The following is a 16,887-nucleotide window of genomic DNA, read 5'->3' as shown; positions in this document are numbered from 1 at the left end:
GCGTCTATATACTCCAGCGACGTCATCACGGCGCACGACGCCGACGACGGACGCGGAGCCGCAGGGGACGCCTGCAGACGACGCCTACCGACGCGCAGGGGTACTGCTACGCAAAAGTTTCCGGATCCAGACTGACGCCTGGGGATATTCTAAGGTAAGGAATCTAACACTAACTAATGTTTCTTACAGATATATCGTTACCGAAGGTAAGTAACTTGTTCTACGGGCCTACAACCTGGAGGCCGGCCACGGAGCAAAACTGGAAAGCACCATCAGCAATTAAAGGCACAGAGTGGTTAGATGATATTACCTAACGCTGCAAGTCAATGTTATCAGCTAACTAGAACCACTCGACACAGGATCAGAGGAGGTTAATTTTATATAGTAAAGAATAAAGGATCGGTCGTATAGGTAGAAACCTGGAGTACATGGCGGGGAATAATCCAACTGTTTCGTTGCAGTACAAAAAAGAGCAGTAATCAGAAAGGTCCATAGCATGCAAGACATAGGTTAGCTTATAATTCCTCAATGGTAGTTTCCACGCCCAGCCACATGTACCCAGAGACTAACTGAACAGCAAGTCCGCAGTAATAAAAACCCATCAGGTAAGCAGATAGGCTGCAATCACTATACATCCCAACCCCAGAAATAAGAAAACGAGAAAACCAAAGAAGAAAAGAAGTAGGGGGACTCCACGTTATTGTACCCGCCCCTCAGTGATAATTGCGAGCAATAATACAAATAGCAAACGTGCTTGGGGGCGGTGCGATAAATTCAGGAGAAACAGTGCCATGAGTATCATGTGACGTAAAACACCTATTCCTCCCCTCACAGTAACTCACCCCACGGGGTTACACACAGTCGTGGAGACCCAAGGAAAGGATACAAAAGAGCCATAGAAATAAAGAACAACCTAATAGACCCTACTCCCCCCATCCCACCCTGCACCCCTGCAGAAGGCTACGGCCTACCCCCCCCAGCAGCGTGCCTGTCGCCCTAATGATGAACCCGAAATATAGAAAAAGAGAATATAGAGAAACGGAAAAGGAAGGGGAGAAAGAAAAAGAAGGGCCTGGGGAGAGGAACCATTAGCAAATGGCACGGCCCCTACCCCCCGCCCACTTACGCCATGAGTGATGCCCAAAACGAAACTGGCAAGTGTTCAGCAACACGCAAATACGAAGGAATTAACAAAGTATCACAATATAGGGCAGTCCATAATTCCATTCACCAATCAGTAGTCCTCCGAAAAGAACTGGGTTCATCCTAGTCCCTTCTTAGCCAACGTCGCTATATTCGTAGATCCAGTGGGCATAGGACATGGCGAGGAAGAAAGGCCATGGAAAAGTTGCTGGATTATCAACGGAAGCAGCCAATAGGACCCCCTCTCCCGAGGGCAATGCAGAAACTGTTCACAGCAGCCATTTATACCAATGTCAATGAACTCCAGCGGTTCCACCCATTCATGAGTCGGACCATCGCCACCCCAACCAGAATGCGGGGAACAATCGGCGACCGCACCGGACCCATCCGCGTCCTCAAAAGCTGGCCCGGGAGGAATGGCGGCCATTACATCCCTCTGCACACAAGAATCCCGGACCAAGGACGACCTCCAGGACCTCAAAGCTTGCAGGACGTCGCCCACCGTGGGCTCGAGCTCACCAGTACAGGCCCAAGCGGAGTGCAAGGGCAAGAAATCGGCATCCCGGGACCCTACACGGAACATGGCAGCAGCCGCCATTTTGCGACAATTACGCCGTCTCTCCGGAGTCTTCTCCAGGGGTGAGTTCAACAGCAGAACCCCGGCGGGACCACCCTCAAACGCACGAGCAGCACCCACAGCGCTGAAATAGCGGTCACAAGGGAGGGGGACCCGCCGGTGACACCGCTCCACCAAAATCCCTCTTCGCCATCCAGTGAAGGAGCCCGGTACGGCCGGACGGCAACAAAGGGGGGAGCCACCAGACTCGTCGTCCCCAACCCACAACTTGCCACACACCACCTCTGGAGCACCGGGCGAGTGTCCCAGGCGCGTTCATTTGCCTCCGGGCTCTTCGCACATCAGCATCTTCCGGCCGGCCCCAGACCTCCACCCGAGGCCGCCGCCGACACCGTCTCGCCGGCAACTCGCTAAGGGCGAAGCCCCAGTCTCAACCCCGGGGAGGCCGCACTTTCTGGGAGGGCACCGCTGTGGATCCACCGAACACCGGACCCACCGGGATGGATGGTAAGTTACTGCAAAGCTCTGCATATAAGTTGTTGTCCGTTTTGGGCAGGATAATCAACAGGATATTAGATTGTAGGCAGGTAGGGCGGCGGAGCCGAGCTAATGTGCGGCCATCTCGTTGTCGAGCTTGGCTCCTCCCCAACTCAGAATATTTGAGATATTTGCAGGTTGGACACACACTACAGACACACCTGCCGAAAGGATCCTCTTCCCCAGAATACACGCCACTCTAAGATAGGTTGCTTGATGGCTATTTACCAGAAAGGGCTATCTCACTGACATATAAGAAATTGGTTAACAACGGGCCTGACTCACTTCAACATACAAGGGGAAAATGGGAAGGAGACGGCCTGGAAATAAATGACGAGGAGTGGCAGATAGCAGTTGCCTCCCCCAGGGAAGTCGCAGTCTCGGCTCGGGTGAGGCTAATCCAACTCAAAATCTTACATCGTGTTTATATCATGGGGCCCTGTCTGGTCCGTATGGGGAAAGTCGAGGCAGGAGATTGCAGAAGGCACTGTGGCAGAATAGGCACTTTTATGCACATATTATGGGAATGCAAACTTATTCAACCGTACCGGCGCAAAATACATGACCTCATGAGCGAAGTGTTAACTATCATCATCCATCCTGAAGCAAAGAGGTGTCTTTTGAACATATGGGGACCCACAGATCTGAATACTAAGAGCAAACTATGAGTCACACTAGGGTTAATGTTAGCAAAGAGAAACATCGCACAATTGTGGGGAGCTGCACAGACCTACATTGGTGTATGTTTAGGGAGAAGACGGTCTATGTGGCTCGGGCTGCCCCAAAAAGTGGTCCCAAGTCTGGAATGCATTGAATGAATATCGAGGGAATATTTGTACTCCTCTGAGTTGCGACGCTGCTGACGATCCGCCCTCCCCATATAAGCTGTAACTCGAGATGAACTACTGTTTGGCGTTAATTTTGCAAAGCGATTGTCTATACCACATTGTACTACTTCCTCTTGTTTGTAAAGCAAGTTATTGATTCACAATGTTTAATAAAAAGATTTAGAAAAAAAAATATTGTGATATGTGGACGCGTCTTCCACCAAAATTACTACGGTGATTTCGGTGGAAGACGCGTCCACGTATCACGTTGGTTGATCTTTCACTTTGCTTGAGACTATCTTCTCTGTACGGACTATTGTGTCTGAGTCGGTGCTATTATTGAAATCCTATTTATCATCCAGATAAGCGGTGGCTACTTCTATATCCCAAAACTATGATAGGGACTATTTTGCAGTGTTCGAATATTATGTATACTTAATAGGTTCCAATCATTGTGATATTGATGTTGGAACCCTTCTAAATTCGAAACATTTTAAATTACTTTTTCATCAGATTTAAATCTTTGCACTTGTTAAATTGAGCCCTGATGAAGTTCAAAAAGGTTCTATCTTAAAGGAACGAAACGAATTGGCTGTTTTTATGAACTATTGTGAAATAAAGGAAGACATCAAAAGAAACAAAAACGGACTACTTGTTTTTTTGTTCAGTGACCCTCCTATTGCTCTAAGTACTTTGGGTATCTGTAACCAGTGGCATCAAAAGGTGACAGGTGCCAGAGTATTGTGCACGACCACCCTTGTACAGCAGCAGAGATACAGCGATAGTGCTACCCACTAAGTCCGTCACCTCGCATTTTTTTTACTTCTAATAGACCTAATTGAAAATCTAAGGGCAAAACCTGAACTGCTCATTAGAACATATTGTAGCAGTATGTGTCCATGTAGGGTGGTTCTACCCAGTCTAAAGAAGTGTTATAGCCAGTAAATAACTTTATTCTCACCACCTCCTGAAACCCATCTGTGACGTACAGCATGTATCTGCATTTGTATTTTGCTCCGTGGCCTGGCTTTATTGTATTGTGGGTTAGATGTGTTTTGTGTTTCTTCTCATCTTTGGGCCTTCATACACAAATGTTACCTTTCCTCTTTGTTTCATCAGCTTGTATTTTTTCTCCATCCCCACTGCCTGGTCCCAGGTATCTCGTTGCAGTATGCGGTATCTCACACTGATGGTGGCGAGACCAGTCTTAAAGCTACGGGAAACAAACCCCCTCCTTTTTAACCACGTGGAAGAGCTGGTGGAGATCCGGGTAACTACTCCGACTTTTTCATGCTGAATCCTTAATTATTCATGAAAAAAAGATGATTCCCATCTGTTGGGATGGGAGCACCTGGAAATATAGGGAGTATGTAAATTTGAAGATGAGGTAAAGGTGAAGGGGGTATGTTTAAAAGACAAACTGGTTATTGTCACAAGGAAATAGTGGTAAAAAAGAAACTGGGGTCCAGTCTCTCATTCTTACTTCTCATTGTCCTTTTCAAGACATCTTCACTCCACATTTGCACTTTGCTGACTGCTCTTACCCACACCAACTTTGCCTGTAAGCTTGTTTCGCCCAAAATAAAATAGTCGAAATAATTGAATGGCTTCTTTCCTTCCCTGCACATACTTTTCCAGAACCTAGAGTTAGATTTCACAAACTATACTTTGTGGGAGTAATATACTAGCATAGCCTAAGTTAGGAGTACCCAATGTAGGTCCATGAAGGTCGGGTTCATGGCATATTTGAGGGATAATTGCAAAATGAATTCCATTAAGGTTGTATTGAAGTATATTTTATAGCACAATACTAAAAATTAGGCAAGTGTCCAGCGTTCTTTGGCTTATGTTGGTCACCACTGCTGTAATTGGTAGGAAACAACTTGCAGTAGTCACATTTCCAATTCTGATACCTTACTGCACAGATTTCCACACATCTATCATTGCAACCTTTTAATGAAATTACTCCTGTATCACTGATGCTCATGTGGTCTTGTTCAGTGGTGAGCAGGAGGCTCTATATAGCTCTGTTCCAGCTAACAGTAGAAGGTGAGTGAGCCATAAGTCACCACCGCTGCACACCACATTCTTCTGGCGATCTCCTATTTCACCCCCAGTTTATACTCCCCCAATACAGGTGATTGAACAAGCATGGGCCATCTTCATGCTTCAACATCAACATTGTCAGTCAGGCATGGAGCTTTCTCCAGTAGAAGGGAAGGACGAGTGGGTACTCCTTATATCAACCCGCGTCTGGTCTCTTTAAATGCTGCAGAGGCAAATTGCACCTTTTATCTGCAGGACACCATATTTGGACACCATATTCATGCCACAATGCACTGAAGCGGAGGTCCTGTTTAATAATTCAGGTGTATTTGTTTTACAGTTTGCAGTTCTATAGGGACTCGACTTACTAGGTACATATTAACATATGTAACCGGCAAGCATAGACTAATAAAAATATACATAAACATTTCTCACTATCTCAAAATGGATAGAGCCATCTGGGAGGCATGATGCATTTGCCACAGTTACAAATCCCTTTGTTGCACTGCCTGGCAGTGAAGACTGTTAACCTTAAAGGATCACCTCTTGTAAACATAAATAGGGGAATGCCTTGATTTCTTAAATGCCTTGATTTCTTAAATGCCTAACCCTGGTATACACTGTTTTATTACGAGGGGTTAATGGCCGCTGGTACACAGCAGTATTCAATCCGGCCACCACCGCTTCAATGGTGTCATCCAGCAGAGAACTCGTGAGGTAGCGAGGTACATGCTTGTTCCTGCGTGCAGTTGTTGTTCGGAGCCTGTTCACAGTTTCTCGCACCCTCTCACTCTGTCGAGTTCCAGCAATGGCACGGGTTCGTACAACGTTGTTGCGCAGCCTGCCAGAAACGGGTTCAACCTCTGCCATGAGGGTAGCAACTTCAGCCTCACTTATGTGCTCCTCTTCATCAGCAGGTGGGATAGTGACTGCGCATTCTGGACAAAACCACTCATCTACGGGGACAGAACTCAGAGGAGGATTAAGGCATTCCATATGATATCCTGCATCACAGCCATCACAGAGAAGTAGGCGGTCCTCTCTGTCACACCGCCCACACACCTCACAGTTGGTTGAATCGTCATCTTCTGCATCTACCGCTGCATGATTCTTAACAGGAACCTTCTTTAGGATGGCACCTGCAAAGTGTGCTCGAATACAAATACAGGAGAATGCAATACGATCCACTGGACAAGAGTTGGCATTCTTGGCCCATTCTACAATGCAGTCCAAGCAGAAATAATGGTTGCAGTTTTCAGGGGTTCCGACCACCTGGTCCCTGAAAACATTGAGACAGATGGGGCAGTTTTCCCCCTCTTCATCAGAACTGCGACTGCCATTGACAGCTGGTTTACCAATCAAAGAATCAGCTCCACCCATTGCACCCTCAAGCTCATCCTCCTCTTCCTCCTCCTCTTCATCTTCCTCATTATCATCAGCATCTTCGAATGAACCTGAATCATCATCTAAGTCTTCATTTTCACCTTCACCTTCACCTTCTTCCTCATCTTCTTCAGATTCATCTTCCTCACTTCCAGTTTCCTCTCCTGACTCTCCTTCGTCTTCATCACTGAGCACCAACAATGTGGATTTCTTCCCTTTCCCTAGTGCTGCGTTCTTATTAATCAGCTCCTCCTGGCTGTCTTCATCATCCATGGTTTAGCATTGGAACTGATCCCACAAAAATCCGCTCGGTACACCTTCCCCCAGCCTAATCCAGATTCGCCTGGTGGTAGTTTAAAACGGGGAGTCAGGGCCACAAGTCCTTGTAGCAGGGTCTCACTTTCACTCAAAAAACCGCTTTCCTGTCACCTGGAGAGAACAACAAATCCTGCAAAAGGCACGCTGGCGTGATGCTCTCAGGAAGCAGCCGCATCACCTGGTATACTAGCTAAAGGTAGTCGCTATCACACTTGAAGGGCCACGCTTTTTATTTTGTACAAGAGTTGCACACAATTGGAAGAGCTATTGGGCTAAATCAAGAGCTTAGTGGTCAGCCACAGAGATAGCCACTCCTCCACAGTGGGTCGACACTAGCCAAGGTTTTTTTTTCTTTTTTTCTTTCTATGACGAACTATAAATGCAAATGATCAGGCCCAGAGAGGCAGATATTTAAGTTTCAGCCACTCATCATATTAAATCTGAAGTTTCTTTATAAAGCTTCTGGATGCTACATTTATACCAAACAGCCAAGAACTAGAAATGTTATATTTCGTTCAGTGCTTTATTTTGATCATGTTGAAAAATCATAAAGGTACTATTGTGCAGGGATCCGGTAGCACAGCAAGGCTCGGGAATAGATGAGATTCCGCTTATACGTCCTGTAACCGCAACACTACTGAGGATAGCATCACTATAGAGCTTGGCATCCATCAGTGGTCAGATGGGTACCATGTCGTGAAACAGGGGTCGTTTCGAGTTCCTCTGAAGCCATCAAATCCCTGACTGGTTTTCTGGAAAGTCTGTAAAAGCCTTCTTCATATTCAGGGGCCTAGGCTCAGATTTTGTTAACATAATATGCAGCCGGCGGTACCCCACTTCTGCATGTATGCATTCTGGTAGTGTGGTTTTTGGAGCAGCTCTCCTCTGTTTCTCGGTGTGGAGCAGGGCTCAATCAAAATCAGTTCTTTGGTTCTCAAACCATCTGTTGTGCTGCTTTTATGCGGCCTCTGGCGGTACTGGGGATGAAGAGCATTCTGCACTGCTACACTCCCCCGGGGTTCCCAGCCTCTAGGCCCCCAGTAAGGCAGCATTTTTTTGGGTTTACCAACCACCTTTTGGCTGATGTAGCCCATCCGTTGTTAACAGGGCACCTTGGCGCTGGTCAGAGCACCTTCTATTGCCCATCAGATAACCCTACAGTGGAGTCCACAAGCGAATAGTAGTAACTTCAGGATCTGGATGGGTCCAGCATCTCTGTCATTAGAACCTAACATCCTCTTCTCCTCTGCCCTACTCGTTGTAGGACTAAACCTTCACCTGAAGTCCATCATAAGCGCCACCTCTGCCTAGGCTGTTAACTCTTTTATTAAGCCACAAGCTGCTTTATTTTCACCGTCTTCCTTCCATTTCCTGCCACCCCGAAAAATCAAAGCTAAAAAGGCTCTAGGTAAGAAACGTAATAAGAATGCTTCACTGTGCTTTCAAAACTCACAATCTGTTTTTTTATAGTGACTGGACCAATGCTTGTCACTTTTTTACTGAGCACTTATAAAAATTGAATGCTACCCAAACCACAGTTTCTATTGTGTACATTGGTGCCTGGAGCGACAGCTTCTGGGTTCATCTTTCTCTCATCCAATATAGAATAAGATAGCTTAATTTGTAGTCTTGTTTATGATCAAATGTTGAGTAGTGTTGCTTATTCTTGTTTTTTCCAGAAACTGCGGCAGGATATTCTGCTGATGAAGCCATATTTCATCACCTGCAAAGAGGCCATGGAAGCACGGCTGCTGCTGCAGGTATGGACCAAACATACACAAACATAGGAAGAGGTAGAGAAAGGATGTGCACGAACATATTACGCTTCATTCGTGTGCTAGTAAGGGGTGTATTGTAGGAAGTGAAAGAAAGCTGGTAATGGGTTTCTCCATTTGCATATAGCAAGGTGTGAAATCGTGAATTATCCACAGTAGAATTGATTTGAAGGCCACATTATTTGTCTACAGAAGATCAGAGCTGAAGAAGTGATGTGACCGCAAGGCAAATAGTTTCTTTGAATGTGTTATTCAACAGTATATTACAAATGGAGCAGTCATTATGTTCTAGACACGTCGCGCAGCAACATAATTGGAAGAATTCAATATTCCATTTATTTCATCCTTATTTCAACCATGATTTTTTCCACAAGTTCCTCACATCTTATTACATTTTTCATATAAAGACTATGTACAGTCCATATTTTTCGAATACTGAGGAAATGCCTAACCTTTGCCTTTTCCGTAGCATGTGGGATTAACCTGTCCCAGGCAGTCTCGTTTAAAATTACCCAATGCATTCCGGGCTACAATACAGCCCTTCCTCACGCGTAGCTGCAAAGTTAAAAACAAACATCATTGCGACGTGTATTTAACAATGATCGTCCACTCAACATATTCACAACGCTTTTGTCAAATCCAATCCATATAGAACTGTTAGATATGTTTTATGATACCACTCTTATTATAGCTCCCTATGTGTAAAAATCCACATAATCATAATTACGTCATCAATAACATGCTCCCCGGCTTTCCCAAACATAAAAACCTTCTTATGAACATAGCAAAACCTTGACAAAAATTTTCAAAAATAATTGCTAAACAAAAATTCCATCCACCCCTTTCGTTTAAACTCGCAATGTTTTATGATTGGCGTTGTATCTGCAGTTTTCACATTTGTAACTATGGTGTAACCGTCTCACTTATACTCTATAACGCTGCAAACCAGCTCAAGTGTTCGCTGTGCCCCTCTTGTTACTTGTGTCGCTGACCCATGTAAAATAGTTTACAGTGAAACGGGTGTAGTTCAGGAATGCCTGTAAGTAAAGTATTTCCTTAAGCAGGTCTTCTCAAGACCAGGGATTGCATCGCCATTTGGGAGTCTTATGCCACTCTAAAGGGTTTATTCCCTATTTTAGAGTTTTAGTTGGTACTGAGCACTTTGTTATTGCATTTATGTGTTTGAAGTTTCAGATTTTGCACATTTGCTGATCTTAAGTTTTCATTCTAGTGAAATTGAGAGAATATAGCCACAGTAGGATGAGGAGTGTGCTGTAAGGTGTGGAGAGAAGTAGGATATAAGTCTAGAGGATTTAGATTAACGAGTTAAAAGATACCCGGGATGCAATTTCTGCTTGTGTTTGGCCTGTAACGATAATATCCTCTGGGGAAGTGACGTTTAGGTGTAGCCACTTATCATCAGCATAGGGATAGCATATGTTTGACTATTTGTGCAGTGGGGTCAAAATTGGAGTCAAACAGAAATTAACCCCTTCGCTGCGGGGGTTATTTTCCCACTGTGCTTGGGGGGAGGGGGGCGCACACGGCGCCCGCATGCTCATGACGAGCTGAGCTCGTCCTGAGGCACGGCGCTCCTGTAGTCATGACCACACGTGTTCCCGTGGAACGCTCAGCACAGCAGGGGAATTATCCCCGCATGCGAACGTTCCACGGCTCATGACGAGCTGAGCTTGTCATGAGCACCGGAGCGCCGTGGCTCATGACGAGCTGAGCTCGTCATGAGCCACGGCGCTCCGGTGCATGGAAAGAGTTAAAGAGAGTGTGAGCTATTGGAGCAATAACTAACCTTTGTGGGACTTCCTGGCCTAGGGGTGGAGAGTCATAAAGATTATTGCTAAGTTTTATTTGTTGGTATATAATTTCTGGGTATGAGGAAAACCGCTGTGGACCACGCGAATCCACAGAGTGTGTTCAGTAGAGTGTTATAGTTGACCTCGTCAAAGTCTGACAGGTCAGAGACGATGAGTAGGCATGATTCAGTGTGAAGGAGGACCAGTTGATCTAACAAAAAAGATGAGGCTTTAATAGAGACCCGTTAAAACGTTTCAAAGGAACATTCCAATCTAACTGCTGAAGGGAGGACATTCCTAGCCTGATTCTCAGTGTTACATAAATATCTTCCAATCACAGTGACCTGGCATAAGGCCAGAGCAGTAAAATGTACTCTGCTTACTCTCTGCAGATTTGCAGGCTTTGTGGCTATTTGAGTGGGGATAGAGGCCCAGATACATTGATCGATATCCTGACCAGAAGCCGGGGTCTCACAATGGATGAGAGATTCCGGGTTGGAGCAATGACTGCCAACTTCACTTGGTTAGCAGCCAGTAACCTGCAGAAACCCGACAATTGTGCCTGTTCTCATCTTCATGGAAAGAGCATTCCAACTGCTTGAATGGGGCGTTGGAGGTGCCCTTGTACAGGAACAACGCCTATATTAGGTCAAGAGATTGTGAGAGAGTCCCTTTAGATAACTTGACGCCACTCTGAGGTATTGGGTGAGACTTGCACCACTGTCCTGTGTGCGAAGCTTCGAGACCCACTGCCACTGTACCTGAATCGGAAGGTGCCATGGGAACTCAACAAGATGGGTTCAGAAGGAAGCCTTCTGGCAGTACAAAGTATCCAGGCGCTGGAGGGAGCCAAGCACCATTGCAGTAGAAACGGTAAAAAAAAGACTTAGAAGCACCATGAAGAGACTACGTCTGCAAGAGGTCATCATCGCTGAGACATTGATTGGACACCTAACACGTTTGGGTGACTGGTTGTGACTGGGCCCAAGCAGGAAACCCTAGATGCAAGACCACAATCCTTGAAGCATACTGCTCTGTACAGTTCTGCTGCTACTGACCTGATCGGCCAGAGCTCCAGGTGCAAAAGTGTAAACACACTAGCTGAGCTGGGTCGGAACCAACCATCCTATCTGTTTGGAGGGCTGGGCTGAGTGCATACCACCGGAATGTCATGCCCTCTCTTGACAGTGACACTGCAGGCCGCCCTGACTCTAATGAGCCACACAAACTTTTACTGGAGATGGGTACTGTGGTATTTAACCTAGACAGGGGGGAAAGAATGTAATGAAACTAGCAAATGACTGTAAAGCTAAATTGAGCTACAGGAGGTACACATTGTACCCCAGAGATTCGCCACCACCAGGGCAACTGGCCAATGTACCTTTACTCTCAGAGACTGTCCCTGTGAACACCATGGGTATTGTTCCCCTTAGTACCTGTAAGAATTTCCTTTAGACAATGATGGTAGTATTTTTTTTAGTTCCGTGAACAGCAATAAAGTACTTCTCTTTTGTAAAGAGCAAAGTACTGGCTGGACAATGATTTGTTTGCTTATGTTTGATGCTTATTGTAGCCCCACACCCACCGCAAGGGTCTGATTAAAATACTGGCGGACGACCCGTTGTTCCGCCAGAGCGATGGAGTATGTTACTCCATCGCCCTGGTGAAGGGACCGCCTGCCAGATTTATAAATGGCCGCCAAGCTGACGGTCATTTTTAAAACATTGACAGGAACCACCATCACGGCGGTACCGGTCAAGGCTGTTAACAGTTTGGTGCAGGGCTCCGTCATCATGTTGGAGCTGTGCACTAAACCGGTTTCTTTTTTTGAATTTCAAAAAGTAAAATCCCGAAACGTGACTTGCACGGGAATCTTTTAAAAAAAACTAAGGGGTGGAGGGTGATGGAGGAAAATACATGAAAATTTCCGAAACAGTAGAGATATAGAATTAGGTCGATGCTTATTTGACAATATCACCCTAAAGCCAGACAACTGACAGTTGCACGCTTCATGTCTTACCGATTTTTAAAGCTGGATACACAGTTATGGTGTTCTTGCTTGCCTTGGATTGTAAATATGTTATTTGAAGTCACGAGTTGTGGCATACATTAAAAATGCAAGGAGAACATTTATGTTTACCTGAATTGATTGTGACGCATTCTGACTAGAAAGAAGCTTCGCGAGGCCACCTTTGCTCACTTTCATGTCCAAACATGTTTCCTTTTGTAACCCATAAGTTGATGGTGTTTTTTCTCATTTTCAAGTTGCAGGACCGCCAGCATTTTGTGGAGAACGATGAGATGTATTCCCTGCAGGATTTAATAGATATCAGCAGTGGCCGTCTCAGTTGCTCCCTGACAGAAATCCACACCACCTTTGCCAAACACATTAAACTGGACTGTGAGGTTAGGCCAATTTTATTTTAATGAGAACTTCTCTGCCTGGCTCTGTCTTTAGGTGATATCAATTGCTGTTTTTTAAAGTTTGAATTGAAGAGCTCTATCCTGCCTGTACAACGTAAGCTACTGAATTTGTATAATGTCTACTCCTGATATCATAGGGTTTCTGAATATATATATATATATATATATATATATATATATGTGTGTGTGTGTGGGTGTACGTGTGTGTGTGTGTGTGTGGGTGTATGTGTGTGCGTGTGTGTTTATATATATATATATATGTGTGTGTGTGTGTATATATGTGTGTGTTTGTGTATATATATATATTTATCCAGTATTTGGGTGTCTTTCATAGATTCACATGCCTGAATCATTCCCCGTCATCGAGACGGGAGCCTCCGGTTTATAAAAAAGTAATGTCCTATAGACATACATAGAGAAAAATAGGCCTAAGGATCCCGCCTTAGTGGCCTATCCACGTCCTTTTGTAAAAAGGACCAAACTAGAGTAGGCCCAAGGGTCCCACCTTAGTGGCCTATCTATGTCCTTTTGTAAAAAGGACCACGTAAAGAAAACCAACCAATCAGCTACCACCTCCTTCTAGAACCTTCCTGTCAGGAGCCTATGTCTCTCAGATTTTCTACCGCACGTTGTGCTAGGGAGTCTCCACCTGAGTTCTCCTCAGGATTTTCTTCTTTTTCTTCAAAAAACTAATTTACTTATCTTACTTCATTATGGCTGATGCCCAGAAAAAGGGTCTCTTCAGGGCCTGTTCCTCGTGTGGAAAGAAAAGGCTCCATGTAGAGGACAAGCATGAAACCTGCTTGTATTGCCTCTACCCTCACCATCAAGCCAAGGACTGTAAAATAAGTAGGACCTTCTCAAATAAGACCCTTAAGGACCGTGAAGGACGCCTGCTGTGCTGGCTGGACAGGCTTAAGAAGAGGACAGACGACTTGGAGTCAGAAGAAGGTGAGAGTATCTCTGGAACCTTGCAATTTTCCTAGAAGAGGCCAAGGGTTACTTCCCCTAGCCCCTCAGACACCCCTCCTAAGAAGACTCTCAAGAAGTCCTCAGAGGGCAAAACCTCAGTGTCTGGCAAGGATCTTCCTGTCCCCAGGAAGCCACCGCTGACCTTGACGACGACAGAGTCGATTGTCTCAATGGGAGCTCTTGGTGCAGGCGCTGCGTGATAGTTCACTGGATGAAGAGGAGGATGAGCTGGAGGTGACGCTTGGGGCCACTAATGACCGGGGGATACCAGTTCCTTCTCCAGGCACACACATACAGTAGATAACTAGGACCCTCTGATCGCAGTCACACTGACCCACTCCCTGACCTGGAACGATTGATGACGCTTGGGGGGGGGAGGGCGGAATACGGGGGGAGGGGGGTGCTTTTTCCCTTGCCAGTAGTGGAGTTGGGAAGTTTCAGTTATAGACACTACAGGGAGGGAGGGGATTAGACCAAAGAAAACTGAAAAGCAGACAGTGGAACCCCCCGCATGCGATGTACAGAACCGGACGATTGTGAGGATTGCAATGCTCTGTGACTACGCCGCCCGACCTCCGGGGTGTGGGCTGAACGGCTGTGTATACCGGTTGGAGAACTTGCACCGAGAGGGGGGGATTTCACACTAATGGTGTCTATGTGATTGACGTATCATATGTTTGGATCTGCAATCAAAATTATTAAAAAAAAAAAAAAGACAGTCGATTGTCTCTTCAGTGCAATAAACTGCCTCAACGTCGACGACGACCATGTCGACGACAACAGCATCGTCGGCCTCCTCATCGACGATGAAGACGATGCCTTCATTGACGGCGAGTAGGCCAGTGTCGTCGACAATTCCATTTTCACCATCGACGACAAAGATCTTATAGTCGACGATCAAGTCGACGTCGACGACGAAGTCAAAGTCGTCGACGATTGTGCCGTCGACGAAGATCATCCTGTCGACGAAGGACACGTCGACGAGAATTCCATCGAAGGGGACACCGTCGACAGGGACACCGTCGACGAGGACGCCGTCGACGGGGACACCGTCAACGACGGAGAAAATACCGTTGACGAAGGTAATGTCGACGAAGACACCGTTGACGAAGCCGTCGACGACCTCTGGAAATGCACCATCGTCGTCTGCACCACATCTGTCAACACCAACAGGGAAATAGAAAGAGTCTGTGCTGCTATCTCAAGCCATGGATACCTTGCCACCACAGACAGCCCATATTGGCACCAAAAGCTCGAGGAAACCAATTACACCAGACCTGACGTCACCCAGTAAGGTGCAAGAACTGCCTCCAACCTGCCTGTTTCAAGGTGAAGAGTCGGAGGAAGAGTTGTACACACAAGCCACAAGCCCATCAGACCTTGTGGTCAAGTGCCAAAGCACGGATGAGGAACTGGAGGAGGTGGAACATGTGGAACATACAGTCCACACTCAAGTCCACACACAAGTTACGCCAGTGGTGTGCCTACCAGCGGCCATTGTATCAGACCTGCAATTCTTAATACAGGACTATAAACAGCGGTTTCCGGAAAAACCCACTACGCCTGTGCCTACATCAGTACACGCACCCACTCCGTTGGCCCGACACAAGCCGCCACCGCTTGCGCTCAGTGGGGAACAAGAGCCACTGCAAAATATTCAATCGTCTGATGACAAAGAAGTGGACCAGGAAGAGGGCGAGGTCCGTGAAGACGAGTCTGACCCGGGCGTAGATCAAGACTATATTGCTCCCTCTCCGGCCTCCCCGGAACCTCAGTCATCAGAATCACCACCCGCTGATATCGGTGGATTCCATACCCTTGTAGAGCGTGCAGCCAAACGATTCCACATGACTATGGAATCTCAGGAAACCGAGTGCTTCCTGTACGACTTCAAGGAACAAGCTAAAAAGACAACTAAGTCAATTCCCATCATTGACTTTATATGGTAGCAAGGGAAATTACTGATGCAAACACCAGCTTCAATCCAAGTAGTGGTACCCAGGCTTGAAAAGAAATACAAGGCGACTTCATCAGCGCCAGAATGCCTCACAGGTCACCCCAAGGCAGATTCTGTGGTAACCCAGGCGGCACAGAAAAATTCACGTAACCTAGAATCGCCTCGGTCAACACCACCTGACAATGAAGGCAGAAAACTGGATGCCATTGGCAAGCGTTTTTCCACCACGTCGCCATGACAGTAAAGGTGTCAAATTCCATCACACTTCTGGGCCGCTACAATCGGCAACTCTGGGCAGATATTGCACCTTACCTATCTCACCTGCCAGGGGATGTTAAGGAGGAAGCTCAATCGCTCCTCTTGGAAGGCCAGACATCTGCTTCTGAGCTCATTGACTGCGCAATGGGCGTCGCCATGACCGGTTTCAGGCAACTGGCAGGTGCTGCTGTGCTCAGAAGACAAGGCTGGCTCAAAGCCACCTCTTTCCGCCAGGAGGTGCAGACGAAGATTATTGATATGCCCTATGACGGCCAACATCTCTTCGGGGAAAAGATTAATGAGGCCTTAAATGCTATCAAGAAGGACACCGACACTGCCAAAGCCCTTGGAACACTGCAATTCCGGAACCAGTCCTTTCGTGGAAACAAAACTAGAGGACAATCTTCTTATAGAGGCACTTACCAGAACAGGTCCTCCTATTCATACAGCCAAAACAGAACGCAATACCAACCGCGACAACAGCAGCAAGGGCGGCAGACTTCCTGCGGCAAGTCTAATTACAGAGGGAAGAACCAGAAAAGACCTGCTGGCAACCACCAATGACTCGTGTCAATGGCCAATCCATCCACCATCGAACTTCTTCAAAATTGGAGGAAAGCTCACACACTTCCTCGAAAATTGGAGAATGATAACAACAGATCGGTGGGTGCTACAGCTCATTCAATTTGGACATTCCCTGGAATTTGTCACGATTCCCCCGACAACACCACCTCGCAAACGGTCCCACAGGCACCTTCGCTTGCTTCTGCAGGAAATCTCTTCCATGCTACAGAAGGGAGCGATAGAAAGAGTTCCACCAACCCACAAAGGAAAAGGTTTTTACTCCCACTTCTTCCTA

General features: G+C 46.4%; 1 protein-coding gene across 1 annotated transcript in view; it reads left to right on the top strand.

Annotated features, from left to right (window-relative positions):
* Nucleotides 1-16,887, top strand: part of DEF8 (differentially expressed in FDCP 8 homolog) — a 185,271-nt gene that overhangs the window by 112,658 nt on the left and 55,726 nt on the right. Inside the window, exons 9-11 of the mRNA XM_086945782.1 lie at nucleotides 4,241-4,354; nucleotides 8,511-8,591; nucleotides 12,683-12,823. Coding sequence (XP_086801908.1) covers nucleotides 4,241-4,354; nucleotides 8,511-8,591; nucleotides 12,683-12,823 — 336 coding nt within the window. The remainder of the gene's footprint in view (nucleotides 1-4,240; nucleotides 4,355-8,510; nucleotides 8,592-12,682; nucleotides 12,824-16,887) is intronic.

Source organism: Lissotriton vulgaris, chromosome 12 (genome assembly GCF_964263255.1).
Source record: "Lissotriton vulgaris chromosome 12, aLisVul1.2, whole genome shotgun sequence".
NCBI classification, from domain to species: Eukaryota; Metazoa; Chordata; class Amphibia; order Caudata; family Salamandridae; genus Lissotriton; species Lissotriton vulgaris.
Note: the sequence above shows the minus strand (reverse complement) of the source record. Positions and strands in the feature narration are given on the sequence as shown.